The sequence below is a fragment of the Triplophysa rosa genome, linkage group LG14 (assembly GCF_024868665.1).
Source record: "Triplophysa rosa linkage group LG14, Trosa_1v2, whole genome shotgun sequence".
Taxonomy (NCBI): Eukaryota; Metazoa; Chordata; class Actinopteri; order Cypriniformes; family Nemacheilidae; genus Triplophysa; species Triplophysa rosa.
In genome coordinates this window covers 20,810,417-20,825,550 of record NC_079903.1, presented here as the reverse complement: position 1 = coordinate 20,825,550, position 15,134 = coordinate 20,810,417, and the positions used below count along the sequence as shown (strand labels likewise).

The 15,134-nt window shown below is 34.9% G+C and overlaps 2 protein-coding genes across 3 annotated transcripts; both read left to right on the top strand.

Annotated features, from left to right (window-relative positions):
* Positions 1-3,465: 3,465 nt before the first annotated feature.
* LOC130565010 (sialic acid-binding Ig-like lectin 14) lies at positions 3,466-7,092 on the top strand. The gene is given in 13 exon segments (XM_057351517.1): positions 3,466-3,539; positions 3,978-4,035; positions 4,132-4,512; positions 4,644-4,937; positions 5,043-5,142; positions 5,235-5,273; positions 5,448-5,480; positions 5,615-5,662; positions 6,200-6,226; positions 6,471-6,512; positions 6,639-6,683; positions 6,789-6,807; positions 6,946-7,092. Coding segments are annotated over 12 exon segments (1,134 nt in total). The 5' UTR covers positions 3,466-3,539; positions 3,978-3,992; the 3' UTR covers positions 7,009-7,092.
* Positions 7,093-9,243: 2,151 nt separating this feature from the next.
* LOC130564516 (myelin-associated glycoprotein-like) lies at positions 9,244-14,941 on the top strand. Of its 2 annotated transcripts, XM_057350608.1 has the most exons (12): positions 9,250-9,338; positions 9,883-9,935; positions 10,654-11,037; positions 11,224-11,523; positions 11,692-11,985; positions 12,072-12,110; positions 12,485-12,829; positions 12,956-13,251; positions 13,380-13,485; positions 13,558-13,719; positions 13,803-13,857; positions 14,047-14,941. In XM_057350608.1, the coding sequence occupies exons 2-8, from the start codon at positions 9,905-9,907 to the stop codon at positions 13,024-13,026; spliced, it is 1,464 nt and encodes a 487-aa protein (XP_057206591.1). In that variant the 5' UTR covers positions 9,250-9,338; positions 9,883-9,904; the 3' UTR covers positions 13,027-13,251; positions 13,380-13,485; positions 13,558-13,719; positions 13,803-13,857; positions 14,047-14,941. The 2 variants fall into 2 exon arrangements, with proteins under 2 accessions (XP_057206592.1, XP_057206591.1); XM_057350609.1 differs by lacking the exon at positions 9,883-9,935 and having other exon boundaries at positions 9,244-9,338.
* Positions 14,942-15,134: the final 193 nt, after the last annotated feature.

The following is a 15,134-nucleotide window of genomic DNA, read 5'->3' as shown; positions in this document are numbered from 1 at the left end:
AACAGAAAATGCTATTGTATAATATAATGTAATACACATGCAGTTTTGGAATATTTGGTTTTGTGCCTAAATGACTAATATGTTTTACAAGTAAGACTTGGATATTATTTTTTTTTTTCTAATATAAATTGTACACAAAATTTGGTTGTTTTATTTGTTTGACACAGTGCTATCTGGATGAACATACAACCAACATGACCACACAAATGACATGCAAAGAAAAATGTTAATTGGCTGTACCTGAGTTGACTTTTAAAGGATGTTTCTAGGTTTGCAATTGAATTTCAATTTTTACTGAGTTAATGCCAGAATACACAAAATGTACAACATGTAATAATCCCTTCTCCCAAACATCACAAAATAGACACTGTGTCTGTCCCCCGGATTAACAAACATAAAATAATGCGTAAACCTCTTGAAAGTAATTTAATAAACGTTAAACAAATTAAACATGAACAAAATACAGATAATCAACTGTTACGGCTCGGATTGCTAAATATTAGATCTCACTTTAATAAAGCATATGATAACAGATCATAAAATAGACATGCTCTGTTTGACAGAAACTTGGCTGAAACCAGATGAATGTATTACTTTAAATGAATCTGTCCCCCAAGATTATTATTATAAACATGAGCCTCGTCTAAAAGGCAGAGGGGGAGGTGTCGCAGCACTCAGCACTTCTCTTAGCATTTCCCAGAAGTCGAACTCTAAATACAATTCTTTTGAAGTCATTGTACTTCATGTTTCAACACCTAATACTAAGGATAAAACCTATTTTAAATTTATTAGCTATTGTATATAGGCCTCCAGGGCACCACACAGATTTTATTAAAGAATTTGGTGGGTTCTTATCAGAACTAGTACTGGCCGCAGATAGACTACTTGTCGTTGGTGACTTTAACATCCACGTAGATAACGTTACAGATGCCTTAGGAATGGCTTTCAAAGACACTCTTAACTCCATGGGCATTAGTCAACATGTGTCAGGACCCACTCACCTTCGTAATCATACTTTAGATTTAATACTGTCTTACGGTATAAATGTGGACGACGTTAAAATCCTTCAGCAGAGTGAAGACATTTCGGATCATTATCTGGTATTATGTTTGCTTCACTGGCCTCACCGGATGCAATAAATCATTGTTACAAATATGGTAGAACAATCAACTACCAAGATGCGTTTCTCGATAATCTGCTGAATTGTCTCAATCTCTAGCAGAGAAATAACGTTGAAGATCTTGACATTACCATTGAAAATTTTAACTCCACTTCTCGGAAACGCTAGACACAGTTGCTCTCTGCGTTTAAAGATTAAGGAGTATATTGCACGGCTGAAACGAATTAGTTGTTTATTAGTTGCTTTCTATAGATTAGTAAGCCAAAAAATATCAGGGAATCTGTAGCCAGATCTCCCGCACAAATCCCTGTGTGTCGTCTCTTGCCAGGTATGCAACATTGAACTTCTCTTTGCTTTATTTCTTATGATTTTCTATTATTTGTTATTGAATTATATTGATTGCCATTGATTATTGAATTGAACCTTGAATTGGATTTTGAATTATGCTTACCTGGCTAATAAATTGTTATGTTTGAATTCATTCTGTATTGTTCTGAGTTTATAAACTTTATTAGATCACGCTATATCCTTTGTTACCGCAAATCTACGTTCAGGTTAGTGACGGACTAGAATCCTGTATTAGGTGGAGCGTTGGGCACGCCACATGAGATTCTAGAGCTCCGGCTAACTACTTGGCATTAGTTTAAGTGTAATTAGACCGTAGGGGCTATCGTTTCCGTTTAGAACAGCACATAGGTTGTCTGACCAATCTAAATAGGGCAAGTCTCAAACCTCTGGTTATTGTAATATTATTCTTACTAAGTGTACATAGGAAACTATGGCATGATTATATAAAGCTACCGTCAGAGGAAGTAAGATTGGTCTATTTATCTCTATGGAGTGGTCATGACCTCTGGTTGGAAATAATCATTACTTTAATTAAGTTGTCAATAGTCTAAGGGGACTAGATCAAATAATGTTTCAGGAGGTGCTGGTTGGAGACGGCCATCTGAGCATTACCAGTCATAGAAACCTCTGGCAGTGACCAAGACTGGCGAGTTTGTGACCGTGAGATCCGCGTATAAAGGCCGACGCGAGACTCTAAGCGACATTGAGAATCGGATGAAGGAGTGTAATTTAGAATAAAACAGAGGAATCAGACATCCGTCCAAATTTCACAATTATTAATGATAAAAGTTAAATGTAAACTAAATGAGAAGTCGAGATATTATTAAATTGGAGTCAGATAAAATTAAGGTAATTAAGTGAAATGTGCTTTCATGCAAATACTGTTTCCCTAAACAATGGAAGACAAGAACACGTGTGAAGCCTTCGCCACGCCTCTGGATACCGTCATTGGACCAGCGGGTAGTGTCTTACACAATAGTCAATATGTCTCATGTACAGTACAGCTGCTTTGCTTTTAAAAAGCGCTATATGCATAAAGTTGAGTTGAGTTGAGATTGGTGTTTGGTTATTGACTAGATTACAAACACCAAGTAAAAAATAATAGGATTGTGAAGCACAATAGATCATTATTTAATCAGTGATCAAATTTAGGACATCAAGCAAATGATTCAACTGAGACTGAGAATCAACTTAAATATAAGTTATCACCAGATTTCAGTCTATTGAATACAGAACAGAATGACTGAGAACAAGAAGACAACATCTCCTTCTATTGTGTGATACCGGGTTGGATCTTTAATAAGAACTTTTAATATTAGGCACAACATAGTGTTCTTCCTCACACCTTAAAACAAAGTTGACCCTTACACACAATGCTTAGACTACACGTAAGTGGACTTTTTTATTTTACTGTGCAGGCTATCATGTTGCTTGATGTTCACAGAACCGGTCTTAACCAGTCAGTTCTAAGTATATAGTTAGTGTGAAGCACATAGTTTTTCAATATAGATGAGAAAGAGAAGTAAACTGAACAGTGCAGCATTATCTCATATGCACGATGACGTGAGCAAAGTTTTTATTGAAAGCATTTATATGCACTCCTTTGTGTCAGTTGTGTTTTGCTTTGTAGAGTTGTTCAGTTTTATTTGACATTTGAGACACATCAGTCAAACTGAGCTCAATTTAGGGATAAAAACGCAGTGACACTAAAAATATAAAAATCTAATATACTGGTAATTTTAGATGAAGTCATACCAGAACATATCCAGTGCTGATTTACTGGTATTTTCGAAAAGGTTCACAAATCATCTCCTAAAAATAATGAATTAGTGAAGAAGCAATTGACTTTTACAGTAGGTGAAATGTTTCTCTTATGCTCTTTAGCACAGCATCCTCGGGGGATGCAGAAAAATGAGAACTGAAATTAGAGGTCTGATATTTTTTCTGAAGTTCTGAATGTGTAAAATGTATACTTCCTGGAAAAATGTTTGCTGAAACGCATGTTGATTTAAGAGCATCACTCAGGTTGATTCAGTCAGTAAAGGTCTCTCACTTTCACTCTTAAAACACGGTAAGTTCTCGACTAAGTTTGGAGAATTTATTTACATGTATTTATTTGTTTCTTTAGCAGATGCTTTTATTCCTGAGAGAGCATTTAACTTCTGATAATTCTTGGTTTAATTTAAATTCAGTGTCCTCGCTGCATATTACAAATAGCAAAAAGCTATAACTTCAAATACTGCCATTTCTGAAAAATTTGATGACAAGATTTTTTTTATTCATAAATTTGGGTTCATATTCTTGTGTTACTGTATGCTTTCTCTGCCAGTGCCTTCTGTAAAATCCACTGATTTATTACGATATGTTTATTACGAGATCTCCAAAACATCACACTTTTTTGTCTTTACGTCAGTTGCAGACTCAAGTCTAGACTCAAACAATACAATTTTCATGATTATTTAATATGCTTCAAGTCATTTCTGAATTCTTTGATGAATTGCTCCCTCAGTCTTGTCAGTCCAGCATGATGGGGTCAAACACAGCAGTTTTGATCTACTGGCTTCTGGGTATGACTGTGCATTATGACTTCTTGTAGCATGAATTTCATTTAACATCTTACATTATTCATGTGATCCATCACATTTTTCTTTTGTTTTCCCCAGGTTTTTGTGTTTTGGTGTTTGCTGATGTTTGGAAGGTGCAAGTAGAGTCTGAAGTGAAGGCTTTGGTTCGATCTTGTGTTGTGTTGCCGTGTTCATTCAAATACCCGGGAGCTGTACAGCCGTCTTCTCGTCAGAGTGGTATTTGGCACAATGAGAACGATGGGAAATACTTAATCTATCATGAGGATAAAAAAGAGATTGCAGACAATTTCAAAGAGCGCACAAAATTGGTTGGTCGGCTGGGTGATTTAAACTGCTCTTTGGAGATCGATGATGTCAGAAACCACGATAACGGCCCGTTTTGTTTTAGAGTTGAATTGGACACATCTGTTACAGACAAATTTTCCTTTGTGAAAAACTGTGTAACACTTAAAATGATCGGTAAGTGTTGCTCTTAAACATAGCTTATAACAACATGTATATATAATATGTCTTATATCGTATTTTTATGTGTATAGTACACTGGATTTTCTATGTGAAATGTGCATTTTTTATTCACAACATATGTATAGAGGAAGCCGCACCACCAGAGCTGCATTCAGAGCAGTCTGTTCAGGAGGGTCAACCTGCGGTCTTCAAATGCTCTGTTAGACACACCTGCACATCCCATCAGCCCTCTCTCACCTGGAGCCACCGTGGATATTAGATGGTGACCTATAAGGATATTGGTCATGGGAACTGGGAAGTGGAGTCGATTCTGATCTTCACACCAACCGCTGCGGACGATCACACCGATATTACATGCACAGTCCAATACCATGGTCTGAGCAAGGGATATGAAGCTAGACGTCCCGTCTTTGTGAAAGGTATATGTTTATACACCCCTTGCAGGATTCTGAAAGATGTTTATTCTGTATTTAAAGATTCGTTCAAATGAAAGAGATACGATTGCATTTTTATGATTTTAACAGAACAAGCAACTTTCAACCACATCCTGATTCCATCCATCTGTGCGCTTGGAGCTGCTCTTCTCGTTGGAGGAGTGTGTTTCTTCCTGGTCAAGAGATACAAGTGAGTTCTGGATCAATTTCAACACACCAAAGAAAATGTTCCATTGCGATGAGGACAAAGTTCAAAGTCTTTAAAATGTCGTTCTTTTCCAGGGAGCGCATTGAAGATCTCCAGTCCAGAAATGACAATGGGTGAGCAATGAGTTTATTTTCTTTTAATAAACTTTATTTTAGGCATGATGCCGTCTAGTGCACACATGCATCCTGCGTAACCACAAGCCCCAGGTCTCTTTTCAATATCTAACAATTCTCTACTTAATTAGAAAGTTAAATGTGATTTACTTCAGATAAATTCTTGTTTTTCAGCATGTTGAGTCGTCTATCAAGAATGTCTCGGAGGTAAAATATATTTTCAAATTAGTTGTGTTAACATTGCTATTTTTATATTATTTATTAGACTCTATTAGTCTCGAATGCACAAACCACCTATTTACTTAAATTGGTGACTTTCTGTAATTGTGTTTAATCACCAGATTCCGTTCGGGTGGAAACGACAGCGGGTCAGATGGAAGACATCAGAGTCAAGTACTCAACAATGGCCTGTAGGACAAGATTTTTTCATGGAGATGTCCTGTATCTATAACATCGTTTGGATTCCAGTTACATTTTTGTACATGTGTTTGTATGGTATAGTCCTGAAATGAATAAAACTCTTTCACTAAGATAGGATTTTCTGTAATCGGAAATTCATAATTTAAATGCTTTTGTATTTCTGGTGTCATTGTTTGTTAGATTTTGTGTGAAATCTGGAAAAAAACCACTTGTATCGCAGCAAAGACTGTTTTATCATTAACATTAAAACAAGTGAAAATATCAGAAGCTGTTGTGTGGTATTTACTCGACTTTGGTCTCATTTGAAAAGAGGAAATTAAAAATTGTGTCTGCTGCATATTCACATATGCATTTGTCTATTTCTATTATTTCTGTTTCAATTGATGCTTATCAGTGCAGTTGAGGGTGGTACCACATTAAATGTGGAAATGAAGATATGACTGTATTAAATGTGAAAACAGATGCCTCTCATTTACATTTTTTTTCTGTTCTTCTTTTTAATTTAGGAGGTCTATTTGGGGTAGATTTTCAAGGTATGCACAAAACATGCATCTGTTATATTTTACCCATCACGTTTTATAAACTCCAAAATAGGATGTGTATTATAGGTAAAAGATGCTACACAACTGTATAGAATATCATTAAACGAGTGGTTCACTCGAAGATTAAATTCTGAATTAACATCTTATCCATCCATTACTGTGTGTATCCCAATAACAGCTATATAACTATTTTGCCAAAGTCAACAATGTCATCTGTTTTTGTAATGTTTATTAGGAGAGGCCATGGGGATCAAACTGACAGGAATTTGGACAACAGGTGAATGTCTTCTGTTATGAATAAGCTTTGAGACTTACTTTAGATGATGTCATATTAATAGTTCCAATGTAATGTAAAAGCCACCAATATAAGTACATTACCACAATTGAACATTTTTGTTCATAGGTCCAACAAAACAGGAAACAAACCTCGAATGCCATCACCAAAGAGGTATAGTATTTTTATGCACATGTAAGATGCAAGCCCTTTAACCACAATGACATTACTAATGTGGCCTATTTCTTCTTAAATGTACGTCTTCATTATTCACCTCAGTCAGCCCAAATCCATTTCTGTGAGTATGAATCTCTATTATATCATTTTATTTAACGTACTGTTCTCATTGGGTTATATAAGGTCATACTTAGTTTTATACTTTTAATGTCTCATAAGTAATGACTTCTGTCATTTTTTCTAAAATTGTGTTTTTAAGGGTTATGATTATGACGATGACTACACCAACACGGCAGATCTCAACATATACGGAAATGCTTGATGAAAATATCACTTTGCAAACATTGCATGTGCTCCATACTCTTTTGACCCTTTCATCCATGAATTTATGACAACCTCATTCAAAAAAAATTTTTTTTTGTCTTTTTTTTTTTTTTTTTTTTTTATTTTTTAATTTTTTTTTTTTTTTTGTTTTTTTTTTTTTTTTTTTTTTATATGTCCTCTGCACGTACAGTGCAGTATAAGTTTTGTTTTTGTTTGAGGAGTTACTGTAGCTGACCACTGTATAGTGACCTTGATGCATGAAAGGGTTAAGGTAGGACTACTGAAACCCAACAAGATTCTCTAATAGTACAATAGGTTTCGTTTAGCAATTTGCTAAATATTTAACAATGTTAACAAGCTCTTCTCTTCGAATCATCAAATATCTGCTTTAGTTGTATTGATTTTTATTATGTGTTTGATGTTTTGTCTCTCTCTTTTTACTGTGTAGACACATTTTCGTTTTTATTTTAGCATAATACGGCAAGCAAACAGACCAGAGTGTTAAAGATGTGGCATGGCATTGCATCTTTATTGTTAATTTTGACCATGCTTTTTAAAACCTTCAGAATATAATTTCACATTTTGCTGTCTGTAGCTTTCAAAATTTTGTGAAAAATTATTCATACAGTCATGTTGTAAATAGCCCTTTTGTCATGTGTGTGTGTGTTAAACTTGAACATTGAAAACATTAAAAATGAACATTCTGCATTTACTCATCCTCTTGTCATTTCACAACAAAAAAGATGATATTTTGAAGAATGTTGGTAACCGAACAGCGGCGGTACTTATTCACTTCTATTGTACGGACACAAAACCAGTGATAGTCAATGGGTACCACCATTGTTCGGTTACAAACATTCTTCAAAATGTCTGTGAAAGATTCTTGGCTAAAGACTCCCTTTAAACCAGACTGCCTTAATGTATCATGTTGAATTTTTGAGCATCACTGAATGTGATTGTAATAGTTGTGTATGAGTCTGTCTGTTGTCCTTAGCGTGGAAAGATCAACATCAAACATGCATAAGATGCTGAAAATGTACAGTAAATATTGTGCAGGACCTGGTGGATTTTCTGAAGCCCGTAGACAGTTCAATAGCTTACAGTAAGAAGGTTAAAACTGTTATCATTATTGATGTCAAAGTATATGCTTATAACCGACCATATTACTTACAGTACCATATGTGGCTATGTGATATTGTATTGGATGACATACAGCACTATAAAAAAATTTCATCCACATACTGCATCAACATTTGTGTTTCTTGGTCTTTTTTATATTCTGTACTTCACTGCATCATCAATAAATACTTCTTAATTATATCTATTTAATATTTTGAACAGTAATCTTTTGAAATATTTTGAAAGCATAGGGTTTTTGTATTTCTGTATTGAATGTTCGTGTTAATTAGTTCAAGAATCAAACATTTAAAGTCTGTTCATTAAAACTCATGGCATCACACTTTCCTTTCTTTTATTGTGATATTTGGGTCACTCCAGAGAAGTATTGCGCATCTGAACCTAGTCAGTTTCTGAAAATGTGGTAACATGTTTTTAACAGTCCACTTTTTACAAATTATAAGTCACTTTGATACTTGAATAAATAATTGTTATACTGTCTGATATCTGCTAACTTGTCCACTTTTTCTTCTAACCCTATATCCAACCCAGCTTAACCTCAGTCTACTAATACTCTAATAACAGTTAGTTGACATGTACTGTTCTAAAGTTACTTATCGTCAGTAAAATGTCTCAAGTGGACTATCAAAACAAAATATAATTTGTTTTAGAAAAGTAAAAAAAAAAAAAAAATACTGTACTGTGCAGTATTGTGCTGGACTTGCTGTAACTTTGTGTGCAATCTGGATCTGTCTTTGGCTCTACAAATGAAGTATTGCTGCAAAACCAGTGTGTGTTCCTGAGAACTAAATGATATATTAAGTCATATTGTGTTGTTTCTCAAAATAAATATTCTTAGAAGAAATAGTCAAATACAGGTTTTGAAGAAATGAAAGGGATTAAATGACAGAATGTTTATTTTTGGGTAACTATCTAGTGTCAGCGAATTTCTTATCGCTAGCTTTTTGGAAGGCAACAACAGATGTAGGTGGGGAATTCACCAGCTCAAACTTGTCAAGATGAGGGTCTTATTTTTACATTTCAGTAGGCGTAACAATAACCAAGAAACAAATTAAGTATTTTAAAAAAATACTATAATATTTAAACCTTATTTGTTGAAGGTTGTTTGCTCACTTTTGCAGTATTAATTTGCCTGTTCTCAGTTTGCTTGTGCAAAGAACTGGACTGATAAGGTGAAAATAAAGGAATAAGGTACGTTATGTTTTCATATTTTTTTTTTGTAGGTCACTTGCACTTTTGACTATAAGTGTAGCCTCCTGGCCACAGCAATTCTGTTTTTTTTCTTTTTATATTGGACTTATTTGTACATTTTGAGAAACTGCATGCATGTCGAAGTCCTGAGGAAGCACTGAAATGACTTAGTTTGGCCTTTGATCTTAAGAATAGTATATTTCTTAAAAATATACGATTTCATTTTTTTTGCCTTCAGTATCGGCTGTTTTAAACAACCTGAAGTCCTACTGCCCTCTACAGATTGCATGAAATAAAACATAAAATACATGACATTAAAAAATAAATATAATTATAGTTTTTATGTAAATATTAACACATTTCTTGCTAGATCTCAGATGCATAGCAGTTTGTGGTGCCACAGATAAACTGTAAAAAGTGTGAAATTGCGCAACACTTATTTATGATTATCACAATAGTGAAGGTTGAGTGATGTACACTGTATTCCCTGTAAATGTTTATCAATGTTATTAACATGAACCTTTTCTTTTTTTATGGATACAAGAGCATCATTTTGAGCAGAAGCTATGAATTTGTTACTTTGTTTACTTTTCCAAGGTACTGTGTGCACTTTCTTCTCTATGTCATTCATGTCATTGGCCTTCAAATTTCCATAATGAGACAGTAAACATAATCATCTTTTTCTGGTGTGGCAGCTAGTATATTTAATAAAATATTATTTACAAATACAATACAGTCACACTATTGTTATTAGCAATTTTAACATTGTGTTTTAACCTTTGCTTTCTAATGTTGCTTGTCTATGGACCGTTTCATCGGACCCCCAGTTAACTTCCAGTTTGTGTTTGGCTAGTGTCTAATAATATAACTATATTTTATTTAATTGATGTTAATATTAATTTGTATTATTATTTTACTGTATAATAATTGTATTGAATAAATGATTTGTTGAATTTTGTTGTATGTTCATTTGATTAAATAGACAATTTGTTGAATGGGTCCTGTAGTTCGGTCGCATTTAAAGAAACCGTGTGGTACATTGACATCTAGCGGTTGAGGTTGTCTAAATTCAAAATATTGGAGAGACAATTTAGCCAAGTAACGTTTCTTCTCGGTTTCATTTGATTGTTGTCAGAAATAATGTACAGGCACTCTATTTTTTGTGAATGTGTACCTGAAGTTCAGTCGGGGTCACAAAAGTGCGTATGCGAAGTAACGTTTGTTAAGATGAAACCGTCTATAATCAAAGATTTTTCATGTTTAATCATTTTTGTGAAATTGCAGCAATAAAGATTTCTTCTGCTTTGTTCCACAGGTGTTCTCCTATATGAGACTTTGGGATGGCAAGTGAGAATGCCAAAGGAAATTCATGGTCTCAAAGGGTCCTGTCTAGTCATACCATGTTCTTTCTACTACTTATCCAACCCACCCACTAATCCAGAAAGAGTTGTGTGGTATCAGTGGGTCTCTAAAGGCTACCCTTTAGTTTATGATCCCTGGTATCCTTCCTACATCATTGACAAGTTCAGAGAAAAAACTTCTTTATATGGTGACCCGACAAATTGGAGTTGCAGTCTTCTCATTGAAAGACTTGATCAGTCCCACCATAGAGAGAAATTATACGCGTGGATTGACCCAGAAAATGTTGGAAGAGGCACCTACAGGTTTTTTGACGTCACCTCCACGATTCATGTGGACAGTATGTAAACACTTTTTTGTTTCTAAACCGAGATTTCATGAATTCTTCAATGATAGTGGTATCTTATTACTCCATTTCACTCCAATGAATATATTTGAAAATTAAGGAATTTGACATAAAGGTGTAGTTAAAAACATAATGGTCCTTCAAAATTAATATCTCATTCTAACATTTCCACCCATGTAGCAGATCCAAAGCCGCCCACCATTAAACTTTATGGAGGCGAAAGGACCGGGGACGACATGACAGCGGCATGTATCACCTATCACAGCTGTCCATACAGCAAACCAAACATCACTCTGAAGGGTATAGAAGGATCTGATCAAATAACTAATGACCAATTAGATGTACTAATTGAAGATGGTCTTTGGAAAATCACTCTGACACGCACAGGAGTTGTGAAAGCTGAGAGCTCAGACATTGAGTGTACTGTAACACATTATGGAGGCATAACAACAAGAGCTACAAAGAACAAACAATCAGCATGTGAGTTAATGCATGAAGAACATGTGTACTTATTTCATAGATGCTGTTCAGTTTTGTCTAATTCTGTTTCTTTTTGTGAGGTGTACTATTTCTTTAGACTGTACAGCAAAATCTGATCTTGTTTAACATTATGTTATTTGTAAGTCTCCAATCCTCTTTTAATTTCAGGTATCTATAACTATATAATCATTGAGCCTAACCGTGCAGATGTCGTAGAGGGTGTTCCAAAGGACTTCACGTGTACCATCAACCATTCCTGTCTAAAGGATCCTCCAAGCATCTCATGGAACTATAAGAACATGCAGGTCTCAAACGGGAATAAAAAACTTACAGAGTTCAATTCAGCCACCTCTTCCACCGTAACCTTTTTGGCCGAAAAGAAAGACCGCGGGAAGAAATTGATATGCACAGCGGAATTTTCTGGAAAGAACGTCCAAGCGTCTGTTGATTTACATGTACAATGTAAGTCATTTGATAACATGAAATCATGGTCTGTAGTTTTTCCATGTCTCAAAACTCATATTGTTTTCTTTTGCTTATTTTTTCAGACTATGAAACCAGACTTGTGGATCCAGAAATCAAGGACAGTATGTTTTATGTATTTGTTTTCTTTATATTTCCCTGAGCTTTATCGGATATTTACATATGAAGAGTTTGGTTCCAAAATGAGAACTCCATTTTTATTTTATTTTTAAAAAATCATGTTTTTTATCATGTTTTTATTATGTTTTTTTTTAGATATTATGACTTAAATCAGAACAAACCAACTGTAGTTTGATTGATGTTAGTTGGAATGCACAATAAAAAAACATGATTTTAGAATTTTTTTTAAAACTGAGTTATTTTTGGAACCAAACTCTTTATATACTGTAAACTTGATGGAGAACCACTGGTGTAAATACTGAAATCCTTTTTCCAAATGCGTAGTAATATTGATGGTGTATATTTTGTATATTTTTAGCTGATCGCGTGTATGAAGCCAACGTGGTTCCCAGGCTCACTGCGTTACCTCGTTCCTGTGTGGTGATACCCTGCAGTTTTAAGATGCCTGAGGAACTTGCTGTGCGTGTTTGGGGTCGTTGGATCGTTCGTTCGACGAAACGTTACATGTTCCACACCGGACAGAGAGACGTCTTGGACAACTTCAAAGGCCGCACAAAACTCCTTGGAAACCCAGTTGATCAGGACTGTACGGTCGAGATTGATAACGTGCAGAACCATGACAACGGACCGTTCTGTTTCCGAGCACAAACGGAACAGAAGGAATACCTTTTTAACCACAGCTGTGTGTTCATTGCAATGCAAGGTACAAATATATTCACAACAATGTTTTTGATTATGGCACTTTTTTGAGCAGTGTCACTTTTTGTTTACAAATGTGTGAAGATATTTGCGCTGAGCAGTTTTTGTGTCTCTTGTGAAATCAAAAAAGCCCTTCCAGATAAACCTGTGATGTCACTTATCCCTGACGACATTGAGCCCGGGACACACGTCACCATCTAATGCTCCGTCAAACACACGTGCCCCTCTCACTCCCCCAGCATCACCTGGAGCGTCCCAACTGCCCGAGAAACGGTTAAACATCAGAGCATGGGTGAAGGAGTTTGGGAAACAGTCTCGACCGTGACCTTCATCCCAACCGGATACGAAGAGGAAGATCAAGTCAACTGCAGTGCAGAGTTTGGGGGGGTAGAACGGTGGTTAATAGTTCTAAACTGAATATTCAAAGTAAGTTTAGCCATAGAAAAGGTTTCAAGACTTTGTCAAGATACTGTTTTTTTGTCATATTCTGAAACAAGTATTGTGGCACTTTTTACTGTTTGATGATCTGTGATCAGTGAATATATTATCATCAGGAATTCAAGGTGTTGGAGGGAAGGTTCTTGGGCCGTCTGTCATAGTACCCATCATTGTTTTTCTCCTGCTTTGCGCTGGAGTCATCATATACAAGAGACGACGCAGGTAGATTTAGGTTCTGACTGTGTGCGTTTTGTTTTTGGTCTCATTAAAAGATCTGTCATCCTATTATTGCAGAATGTCTGAAGGAAGAGCTGTTTGGACTAACAGTAGTCATGAAAATTACATCAGGCAAGTACAGTATGAAATGATAACAAAAATATATTTTTGTGCATGTTTGGTTGAATTGATTGTGCTTATTTTTGTGGCAAGGTTTAACAACGGAACATTGGATAAAAGGTATCTTTTACATACCCTGATTTGAATTGTTTCCATCAGCTATAGTAGATTTACTAATGTAAGCTAATCATTGTCTTTTTAAGCAACATAAGATCTGTTCGGATACCATGGTGAGCAACCTTCAAGTATCACAAGGAGGTATGTGAATATTTTGCTCATGAATCATACATGATTTCTAGTTATTGTAAATATAAATAATTACTGCTTTTTTATATACAGCTTATATTTTGTCATATATTTATATTAAGGCATGTATATATCTAACATTATACTTCACAAATATCCACACAGTTACTATAATACAGTTTTTGTTTCTTTTTTTTTTAGAAATACCACAATCTGAATGGCTTTATTAGCGGCATAACAAAAAGACTGGATCAATACTTGTGTTTGTTGTGTTACTGAGTTTTAATCTATCTGATATAGATACATGATGTTAGACATGACAAATATGTGAGTCTAGAGCTTTGTATGGCTTCATTAATTGCAAAAGAAATAACAAATTTGTAACAATACTTTGACATATATACAAACAAAGTTTTCCTGCTACTGAAATTACAGATGAAATCCACGTTTCAGTTTTTTTAATACAGTTTCAAATATGTTTGTCAGTTTCTATCTTTACAAAATTACACGTATGCAATATAACATTGACATGAATTACATTGTGATCCATCCCACAATGCAGTGCAGCTGAGCTATAGGAGCACAGCTTTTTGGAGACCTAAGCAGGATTGTTTTTTTACATCTATAGTTAACACATCTTTTAACATTCAAACATCAGTTTATGCCGAGCATGTTTGTCACAGTGGCAAATGCTAATGTTTATTAAATTACATAGCATGATGCTTTACAATCTAACACAGAAGTAACAATTTATTGGTGAAATAAAATGTTGCCTAAGAAACACTTGTAGCGTGTTTTTATGCACAAAACATGAAGTTTATCACAAAAAATTTAATGGCACATTAATGACACATTTTCAGTATAATTCACAACATTTAAATATCATGTTATTGTAACGACCTTGCATTGTTCAAATGTAAACGACAAAGATGTAAAGTCGAGTACTTCTTTGAGGAGTGAACAAGCCATTTGATGACAGTAGGCTACTATCTTTCAGATACAGTATTTAGATACGTCTGTTTTCACAGCTGAATATACAGTCCTGTCTTCATCAGAACTAGAGCCTTCAGATACTTTAAACAGTCATATATGTGAAATCTATCTTTCTACAAATCTTGAGTAGCTGCGTTTACGGTACATTTTTGCTGGCTAATTTTTTTACCTTTGAACCTCAAAGTGGCATAGTTTATTAAGCTTTGTCTTTACTTTTTTTGTTGTTTGGGGCCAAACATTGTACTTATCCTTTATTACTGTTGTCTAGGTTGCATGCCAGTTGTCAGACTCATTGC

What these genes read in the sequence shown, in the direction of transcription:
- LOC130564516 (XM_057350608.1), top strand. Translation starts at nt 9,905, where the DNA reads ATGAATTTGTTACTTTGTTTACTTTTCCAAG. An exon ending in TGTTGATTTACATGTACAAT is followed by an intron (nt 11,986 to 12,071) that starts GTAAGTCATTTG and finishes TTATTTTTTCAG; the next exon opens with ACTATGAAACCAGACTTGTG. An exon ending in TGTGTTCATTGCAATGCAAG is followed by an intron (nt 12,830 to 12,955) that starts GTACAAATATAT and finishes AAATCAAAAAAG; the next exon opens with CCCTTCCAGATAAACCTGTG.